General features: G+C 47.1%; 1 protein-coding gene across 1 annotated transcript in view; it reads right to left on the reverse strand.

The window, feature by feature from the left end:
• REC114 (REC114 meiotic recombination protein) overlaps nt 1-10016 on the reverse strand; it is a 100552-nt gene extending 90536 nt beyond the window's left edge. The window contains exons 1-2 of the mRNA XM_075897569.2: nt 9352-10016; nt 6281-6370 (exon numbers count right to left, since the gene is read on the reverse strand). Of these exons, the coding sequence (XP_075753684.1) occupies nt 6281-6370; nt 9352-9576 (315 nt within the window). The 5' untranslated portion in view covers nt 9577-10016. The remainder of the gene's footprint in view (nt 1-6280; nt 6371-9351) is intronic.
• Nucleotides 10017-10626: the final 610 nt, after the last annotated feature.

Raw genomic sequence — 10626 nt, forward strand, 5'->3', positions numbered from 1 at the left:
GGTAGCACTACCACTTTGTGAATGCTGTGCCTCACGGGATTGTATACCGTGCTCAAGCACTGTTGGAGGCATCAAAAATGTAATCTTGTGTTGCGGACAAGTACCATGGTGGCAGCCATATGACCCAGAAGCTGTAAGTGGATGCACATGGGAAGTGTCGGAGATTGCAGCACTGTCTGTATCAGATTGCGCATAGCTTGGAAGGGCTCTGCAGGTAGCTAGACTCGTGCTGATAATGAGTCGAGTAGAGCTCCTATGAAGGTCAGTGTCTGAGCTGGTTCTAGATGCGACATTTCCATGTTTGTAACGAGGCCTAGGGACTTGAAGAGACTTCTCGTTACGGCCACCATGTTGTGAGTCTCCGACTGAGTGCGACCCCCAAGCAGACAATCGTCGAGGTAGGGGAAGATTGACATCCCTATTCTGCGGAGATGCGCGGCAACAACCGACAGTGTTTTGGAGAATACCCTGGGGGCTGAGACCAGGCCAAAGGGAAGTACTCTGTATTGGAAGTGCTCATCTCCGACTACAAAACGCAGGAAGCGTCTGTGTGCTATGTGTAGAGTAATATGAAAACATGTGTCCTGCAAATCGAGGACCGCAAACCAGTCTCCTTTGTTCGGTGATGGTATAATTTTTGTCAGCGTGACCATCTTGAAGCGTTGCTTCTTGATGTAATGATTTAGGCCTCTTAGATCGAGAATCAGTCTTTTTGGGGACGAGAAAGTACCTGGAGTAAAACCCTCTCCCTCGGAATTTCATAGGTACTTTTTCTATGGCTCCAATGGCAAGAAGATGACAAACTTCTTCCTGGAGCAGGGTCCCATGAGATGGGTCCCTGAAAAGGGACAGGGAGGGTGGGGAGGTGGGAGGCAGGGAGATGAAAGGTATTGTGAGGCCTGATGTTATTATTTTTAAGACCCATCTGTTTGAGGTGATGTTGCGTCACTCATGGCAGTATGGCCTCAGGCGATGATGGAACAGGAGGGTGGGAGGTTCTTCCACACTGACCACTGGAAATGTGTTCATGTCCTCGACACAGGACTAAAATTTGCAGCTTTGTGCTAGGCCGAACTGGTGCACAGTTTGACTGTTGACGCTTGTGTTGCAGGCGCTGCCTGAATCAGGGCTGATCAGATGAACACTGCTGTTGCTTGTGGAACATGTAATCATATCTCCTTTGGAAGGCATAATAATGTCTATGCTTAAAATGAGGTGTATACATTCCTAGGGTCCGCAGAGTGGTGCGGGAGTCCTTCCCGGAATGCAGGATGTCATCCATTGAGGTGGCAAATAACTTCTTTTGGTCAAATGGGAGATCCTCTACTTTACTTTGTAACTCCCTTGGTGCTCCCGCAGCCAGTAGCCAAGAGGCCCTGAGTGCATGGCGATGCCTGTTGCCATGGCGCGTGCAGCAGTATCCGCGACATCAAGAGTGATTTGGAGAGATGCTCTGCAAGCAGTGTAACCTTCATGAGCTATCGATTTTAGCAGAGGTCTCTTAGCCTCAAGGAGAAGTTCCGGTAATTTAGCGTAATTGTTGAAATTATGATTTGAGAGAAGAGCAGTGTAATTAGCAATTCGCAGTAGTAGGGTTGACGAATACATCTTGCATCCAAAGAGATCAAGCTTCCTCGTGTCCTTATCTGGAAGGGAATTTCTGAAGTGAGGCGTCCTGGTCTTGTGATGGACTGCATCTACTATCAAGGAGTTAGGTTGGGGATGATTGAAGAGGAAGTCTAAGCCTTTAGATGGAACAAAGTATTTGTCTGCTTTTTTACTGGTTGGTGGGATCGATGTAGATTTTTTGAGCAGCTTATGTTGTTTCACCTGGGCTTCAGTCAGTTGGCTCTTGGCTCTGTGCCACATTTAAAAAAGATCCTGAAATTCCTTCAGGTCATCTGGAGGTGAGGTGTAAGCTGGGGTTACAGCTTCATTCGGTGAAGGAAGTGATGAATGCGCATTAGCCAACATGTCTGTCTCAGTTTCCGATAGCTGCCCCTCCTCCGGTTCTGAATGTTCAAGTGGGCATCTGGGCTCCTTGGAGGAGGCGAGGGTTGAGCTGCCGACTGTCCCCTAGGTTCGGTATGCAGCGAACGTGGGCTGATCGCAATGCTCCTGCCATTCTATCTTCGATAACAGTGTGACCGGCTGTGATGAGATGATACATAGTAGTAGGGTCTATGATAATGACTGTAGTGATGGTCCAAACGACCAGGGGACGACTGCCTAGACGATATGACACTGCCATGCCTAATGTAGTAAGTACGGCATGGTGAACATACAGGTGAGCACAGGTGCTGGGAAGGAGACCGTGATCGAGAGTGCTTTGGGTGTGCCCAGCTAGGTTCTCTATGGTGGCGATAATAAGGTTCACTACGCCGTGAACGAGTCACTTGCTCCCTGGTGTGGCCAGATGGTGCAGAAGAATGAGGCTGTGGGGATGGCTCTAGAGAAAAAGACCGTGAAGGGGGAGCGTGAGACAGCGTGAGTGTGTGATTTAGAGATTGCCTTCCTCGGTGCCATTGCTGGCAGATCTGGGCGTGCAGGCAGCTGAGAGGGCACTGGTGCTGAAACAGCTGCAGACTGAAGAGTGGAGAACTTGCTCTAGCTCAGGCACCTATGGTGCCAATGGTGCTGAGGACAGCTCCTGAGCTGACAGAGGCAGGCACTGCAGCTGGAGGAGCTGAGGAGACCGGTACTGGAGCTGCCGGTGCCGGCTCCTTAGAACGGCATGGCAGTGCCGTGTGGGGTCGGGCTCATGGCTCGGTGCGGGCTGGCTTCTTTGCACCCTGCATGCGTGTGGTGCCGGAGGTGGAGCCCAAAGTCCTGGGCTTAGTAGTGCTGGAGGTGGAGCCCGAAGTGCCGGCTTTATCTCCTGCACTAACCCGTGTCTGCAGGAGGGCTGGCAGGGATCGGGAGAGGGAGACTCTTTTCCTCTTTAGGGAAGCCGTCGCCGGAGAGGTAGCCCGCCTTTTTCTCATAGCGGGGTCAGGCGCAGCCGAGGAGGAAGCATCGGAAGGCATCAGTGCCTTGTCAAACAAAATCATTTTTAGGCGTCTTTCACGGTCCTTGCGGGCTCTGGTTGTTAATTTAGCACAATGGGTGCATTTTTGGGGCAGGTGTGCCTCCCCCAAGCATCTGATACAGGCAGCTTGGCTGTCTGAGACAGGCATTGCCTCCCGGCACATAGAACATTTCTTAAAGCCTGGGGAGCCAGGCATTTTCCCGCTCCAGGTGTATGACACACTCTCGTTTCCTTTAAATATGTTTCTGTCAGTTTTCTATTTTTCTTTCCCTTCTTTTCTTTGTTTTTGCTGTTGTGTGTGGGGTGGTGTGTTGTGTTTGGTTTTTTTGTTTTTGAGGCGGCTAATCTGCCGAACTAAGAACTACAAGGCTAACAGTAACTAATGGAGATAAACATGTACATAAAGTCTGTCTTTTTTTTTTTTTTTTAAATGACTGAAAGTATGTAGAAGGAGGAACAAACAACAGCTAATTAGTATTTCCCTTAATTATTCATAGGTAGCTTGAATAAGGCTGAAGAGAGGGGAGAGCTCCGTCTGCCACCAGGGGCGGCTGAGAGGAACTGAGCGGGGCCAGACTGCGCACTACAGATGAAAGTCACAAACAGCCTCTAGTGCTGCTTGTGCATGCGCTGTCCGGCGGAACATGGCGATGTGAAGCCTCCGATTCACAGCGCCGGGACGAGCCTGACACCAGACGTGGAGCACCCACGGGGACTACCCGAAGAAGAACTGCTACTTATAGGGTTCCTGGGCTGGGACCCAAAGGAGTGGGCGGGTCTGGGTCCTCCCCACATCCTAGCAACCACACCAGGGGCCAAAAGAAGAGACCTGGTCCCAGGCCATATACTGGACACTTCCTCTCTGCAGACAGTCGAGTAGAAACTACAAGACTCCCCTCCGCCACCGAGGGGTGCTCATAAGAAGGGCAGAGCCCTTTACAGGTTGTAAGAATTTTTTTTTTTAACAAGTAACTACAAACTAATTAACTAACTATGCTATGAACTATAAACTATGTTACAGGAACAGTAAACTAACTAATAGAACTCTTAATTTTGTGATCAACAGTTGAGGAGAAGAGCTTGCTCTGTCTGTGACCGAGGGTGGCAACGAAGGAACTGGTGAGAGCCAAGCCGCGCACACGAGAGAAAGGGTGAGAACATGACAAGACGCTGACTACACATGCGTGGTCCGGATGACTACTGCTATTGAAGACTCTGATCTGTGGCACCGGGACGAGCCCAACACCTACAGTGGAGCATCCACAGGGGTATCTCTCAAAGTAGAAGTAATTATTCCACTCTACTCACTTGATTAGGCCTCAACTGAAGTACTGTGTTTAGTTCTGAGCACCACATCTTAGGAAAAATATGGACAAATTGGAGAAGGTCCAGAGAAGAGCAACCAAAATGATTAAAAGTCTAGAAAATATGACCTACGAGGAAAGACTGAAAGAATTGGATTTGTTTAATTTGGAAAAAATAACGAAGAGGGAACATGATAATAGCTTTCAAGCACCAAAAAGGTTGCGACAAGGAGGATCAAGAAAAATGATTCTCCTTAACCTCTGATGGTAGGACAAGGACCAATTATCTTAAATTGTTGTAAGGGAAGTTTTGGTTGGCCATTAGGAAAAGCTTCCTTCTTGTCAGGGTATATAAGCACTGGAATAAATTGCCTATGGTGTTTGTGGAATCTCCATCGCTAGCAAAATTTAAGAGTAGGTTGTTAGACAAATACCTATCAGGGATGATCTGGATGATGCCTGATACTGCCATAAGCTTCAGAGGGGTAGCCGAGTTAGTCTGTAACAGGAAAAACGACAAACGGTCTAGTAGTGCCTTAAAGACTAACAAAACATGTAGAAAGTATCATGAGTTTTCGTGGGCACAATCCACTTCTTCAGATAACCATAATAGCAGGGGATTGGACTTCACCTCTCAAGGTTTCTTCCAGTTCTAGTATTTTATATATATTCTAAGTATCTTAAAGGATGTCACAAGGAGGAGGGAGAAAAATTGTTTGGCCTCTGATGATAGAACAAGAAGCAATGGGCTTAAACTGCAGCAAGGGAAGTTAAAGGCTGGACATGAGGAAAAACTTCCTGTCAGAGTGGTTAAAACTGGAATAAATTGTCTAGGAAGGCTGTGGAATCTCCATCTCTGGAGATATTTAGGAGCAGGTTAGATGTACCATTCCTGATAGATGTCTTCAGCTTGGTCCTGCTGTGAGGGCAGGGGACTGGACACAATGACCTTTACATCTACTGTCATTAAATTGTCTCACCTCATTCATATTTTTGCTCTGATTTTTTTCTTTGTAAAGAAATGCTGCCATTAACTCCAAGTTTATGATAGAAGTTCAGCATATTTACTTTTTATTTACAAACCTTGAGATAATATTTTAGACCTTAACATGTGTTAAATTCAGATTTCAGTTAAACAGATTTCTTCTTAAAAATTATAATTAATGTTTTAAATGATTTTTAAACAAAATAAGTAACCAATATTCACCCTGACATCTATAGTAAAAACTTGTGTAAAAAAACGTTACCCTATAAAATAGGACTCCAGATGAAAAACTTAACATTGGAAAACTGGATTTGAATCACACTTTAGGAATTTTCTGTTAATTATAGAATTATAAAACAGGCAATCATTATGCCAATTCATGGAACATCCATTTACCCTCATTTAGGATCTGTTAGATGCTTCTGTTTTCATCAAATTTTAAAAGGAAAATGACTGTTCTCTATTACTGTGCAAAGTGGACGAGGGAATGCCTTTTCTTGGACCGATTTATTTTTGTGAGTGGTAGATTCAATGAAATCTTGGGCAACACCACAGAAGAACATGTACAACAAAACAAATTTTGAAAGCATAGCCATAATAAAGATGTAAGTGATTAGTCAAGTCAACTACTCAACTACTAGCATTTCTTCCCCCTCCCCCACTTGCTGCCTCTGGCAACAAGGCAGGAGGGAGGGGAAAAGCAGGAGCCAGTGCTGGGAGGAGCCAGCTTAAAAGCATTCTCCATCACAGAAGAGAAACACTAACATTCAATATGGAAAGAAAAGTGCACTTGAAGTATTATATAGATAAGTTCAAAGGGTACTACTTCTACCATGTGAATTTTTATGTGCTAAGTAAAAATTTGGTACAGCTTGCTTTCAGTAACAGACATTAAATTGAGGAAGGACAAAAGAATTAAGACTGATACTAACACGAATTGAGAAATTTAAACTGAAAACCTACCTGTACCGCCCGTCTTTGGGAAATGAATAAATGGCCAGATACAACAATGGTGAGAATAATATGGCCTGATTCTTCATTTGACTCCAAAACCTTTAAAAAAAATCAAATTTCATGTAGATAACTGATTGCTATCTGCCAGTATAATAGATACAGGTAAAACCAAAGTTTTTAATCTTGGGTGCCAAGAAATTAAGCACCTAAGGCTGATTACAGTGATATTGAGCACTTCACTCCTATTGATAATGACAGTAGGGATGTTAAATATCTGTTAACTGACAAGTTGAGTAACTTCGTGAATTATCAGTTAGGGTACGTCTAGACTACATGCCTCTGTCTCCAGAGGCATGTAGATTAGGCTACCCGACATAGTAAAATGAAGCGGCGATTTAAATAATCGACGCTTCATTTAAATTTACATGGCTGCCGCGTTGAGCCGACAAACAGCTAATCAGCTGTTTGTCGGCTCAGCGCGATAGTCTGGACGCTCCCCTGCCGACATCAAAGGTATTTGTTGACCACCCAGGTAAACCTCATCCCAGAAGGCGTTACCTGGGTGGTCGACAAATACCTTTGATGTCAGCAGGGGAGCGTCCAGACTATCGCGCTGAGCCGACAAACAGCTGATCAGCTGTTTGTCGGCTCAGCGCGGCAGCCATGTAAATTTAAATGAAGCGGCGATTATTTAAATCGCCGCTTCATTTTACTATGTCGGGTAGCCTAATCTACATGCCTCTGGCGACAGAGGCATGTACTCTAGACGTACCCTTAGTTAACTATTAACTATAGTCCCTGGAGGTAGGGGTGGCAGCCAGTGCGCTTTGGCCTCATTCCCAAGGAGCCCTTGCCACTCTACACTACTGCCTCTGTATCAGAAGCAGCAGCAAGGAGTACCAGGCAGGAGCTAATCTGCAAGGGGAGCCAGTTTAAAAACCAGCTCCCCTCACGGAACGGCTGCCTGTCGTCCTATGCTGCTGCCTCTGATAAAGAGGAAGCAGCACAGGGTGGCAGTAGCCCCTGTCTAGGGGAATTCTGAGCCCCCCGACCCAGCACGAGCCAGAACTGAACCGGGCTGCTGGCCAGCATGCTAAAAAATTTACTGGCAAGTAGGAGAGAGAAGAGGAGGGAAGTGTGTGTAGTTCATACCATTAACCTATAAGCTTTTGCTTATAGGTTGACTACACTATTAAATTCCTCGTTGAGAGTGCTCACTAGCTCTGAAAATAGCCTCTTATTTAGGCAACAAAATATAGATTTGATACCTAACCATAGGTAGCCAAGCTTGACATTTTTTTCATCTAAACCAGTGGCTCCCGGTATTCTTGATATCAAAGACCACTTGTGAGGGAAGGCTAAGAGAGAATGATGGACCGCTATTTCATTATTTTTTAGTATTTATGGTCAATCATAATTTCATGTACAATTCATTTAGATATTTAAATACAGTGGTTGCTGCTCAGTTTAATCAATTTTATACGAGAAGTTAATGACAGTACAAGTGAATCTTCAAACTCTATAATAAGTAGGGCTGCAGCAAGCAAGATTCACACTGAGGGCTGAAGGGAAGAAAGTCAATCTGTCTTGTAAACAGATTGATACTCCATATGAAATTTCTTTTCTTTCACACTAGAAGATGTTAGGCCAGCTTGATTCTATTAATAAAGTTTCAGCAACTATCATATTACTATCATATTAAAGCTCCTAATTCGAACTACCATTAAACCTCCTGCACCCTAGTTCGAAGTAGGGTGGCAGTGTAGACATACCCTCAGTTCTTAAAATCTCACAGTAAAAGGAATGCCACAACCTCCCTTGGAAGTCTATTCCAGTACTTAATTTTCTAACTAAAAAGTTTTTCCTAATAATCTTACCTAAACTTAATCCGCAGCAAGGAAGAGTTATTTCTTATCCTACCTTCAGTGGACATGCAAAATAATCAATTACAGTTCTATTTACAAAAGCCCTTAATATATTTATCAAGTTCTCTCCTCGGTCTTCTATTCTCAAGATTAAATACGCACAAATTGTAACCTTTTCTCACAGGTCAAGTTTTCTGAGTCTTTTATGATTTTTGATGGGCACAGTCCAGCAAATCTTTTATCTTCAGATTTTCCTGGGCTCTCTCTTACATTTAATTTTGCTCCTCTAAAAATGCCATACTGATTTCAGCTTGGTTTTGCTAAATGAGACTTTAGTACTTAAACTTCAATTTTCCAAGGTATAAAACTAAACATTTATGCAAGAATAAATATTGAATGCATATAGGATATGGCACTCCTGCTCAGAGCCATAACATAAAAATATATAGTGCTTTCCCAAATAGTTTAACATTCCCAGTGTATGTTTAGGAATATCATAGACATTTGACAAAAGTCTACTGATCTTGACCAAGTTTTCAGATCAACTGAAATAAAAAGTAGTATTTATTCCACTGGCACTCATTTTGTACAGCAAGTTACACACATGTCAAAGGCTTAGTTCTTTTAATTTTTTGTCCCCAGTTTATTACCTTTCTTGTTGATCTACTATATATGTGGGAGTTTGTCCATAAGTCTGTCTATTCAAGAACTCCTCCTAACCTAAAGGGTAAGAGCTAGGCTAGTCAAACTCGGTCTATAGCTTCCTCCTGTCATCGCTTAAAGCAGAGGGAAGGGAAGCTGTGCCAGGACGATGGGCTGTGTCTGGAATGGGGCTGCGTTTCATACAATCCTAGGAGAGACACAAATCACCAGGCAGGTGAAGGGCCCTGTCTGGGCGCATGCTCCTCCCCCCCCCGGTCCCCTCACACACACTGGGGGGTGGGAGGGATCCCCGATTGCTGCAGGAACAGGGCGTTGGCTGGTCACCTTGGCAGCAAGGGGGAAGGCGGCAGCCTGCGCCGCTCCTCAGCGGGCCGGGAGCGGGGCTGAGGCGCGCGCCGCGGTGGCGCGTGCCGGTTGCTGGGCCGCGCGCCCGCCCAGGCCCCGTCTGTCTCCACAGAGAGGGGCGGCGGCCGCCACGCGGGCCGGAGGAAGGTGCTGAGACGGCGGCGATGCCGCTGGACGCGGGACACACAGCGCCGGGCCTGGCCTCACCTTCCAGGAGGCCGAAGCTCCCGCCTGGCCGCGAGGGGCTCCCGGGGAGACGAGGCGGCCGTAGCGCTTCAGCGGCCACGACCCGGCGCTGCGGAGGGGAGGCGCGGCGACGGCGCCGCACGTCTCCTCGGCGGGGGGACCCTGGGGCACCCCGGCCGGCTCGGCGGCGGAGCCCGGAACCTCCCGGCTCAAGCTGAAGCGGCCGCCCTCGTCCGCGGCCGCCATTGCAGCGCTAAGGGCCGAAACGGCGACACCTCAGAGCCGCCGGCCGCGAATCGCAAGGTGAGGGACAGACGGGAGCCAATGAGAAGAACCGTGGGGCACGCAGCCGCCAATCAGGAGGTGAGAAGGAGGCGTCAGCCAATGGGGCGGCGACCTGCCTTTCCCGCTCTAGACTTCGCCGCCCAATGCGCGAAAGTGCGGGAACAAGCTGCGGGCGCGCTCCTCGTGCTCCCCCGCCCCCCGCCTGTCCCTTCTCCCGGGTGGGCAAACGCCCTGGCCTCAGGGCCTCACGGGCGGGCTTCCCAGGACAGCCACGTGTGGCCAGGCCTGCCTCCATCAGTACCACCTGGCACCGACTCCACCTAGTACTGCATGCCCCAGTCTCCTGTCCACCCCCAGCACCGCCTACCTGCTCCCCTCCCGCTGCCTGGAGTATCATGGCTGGTGGTGAGGGACTGTGCCATCCCAGCACTGAGGAAGATTGGGGGGGGCAGCCACTGCTGCTTGGCATGCTGCCCAGGAGTAGCTCTGGCTTCTCCCAGTAAGGGTGTCCTGACCCCACTCCCCAGTAGGATCGCAGGGCAGACTGAAAGGAGAAATGGGCTGTAGTTTTGCTCCATTCTGCCTTAGCCCCATTTGCTGCTCGGAGGGGTTGAAAGTACTTTAGAAGACAGGATTGTAATTAAAAATGATCTGGACAAACCGGAGAAATAGTCTGTGGTAAATAGGATGACGTTAAATAAGGACAAATGCAAAGTACTCCACTTAGGAAAGAACAGTCAATTGCACACATACAAAATGGGAAGTAACAGCCTAAGAAGGACCACTGTGGAAAGGGATCTGGGGTCATAGTGAACCACAAGCTAAATATGAATCAACAGTGTAACACTGGGTAAAAGAGGAAACATTCTGGGATGTATTAGTAGGAATGTTGTAAATAAGAAACAAGAAATAATTCTTCCACTCTACTCCACTCTGATTAGGCCTCAGCTGGTGTATTGTGTCCGTTTCTGGGTATTACATTTCAGGAAAGATGTGGACAAATTGGAAAAA

The sequence above is a fragment of the Pelodiscus sinensis genome, chromosome 14, assembly GCF_052426305.1.
Source record: "Pelodiscus sinensis isolate ZL-2025 chromosome 14, ASM5242630v1, whole genome shotgun sequence".
NCBI lineage: Eukaryota > Metazoa > Chordata > Testudines > Trionychidae > Pelodiscus > Pelodiscus sinensis.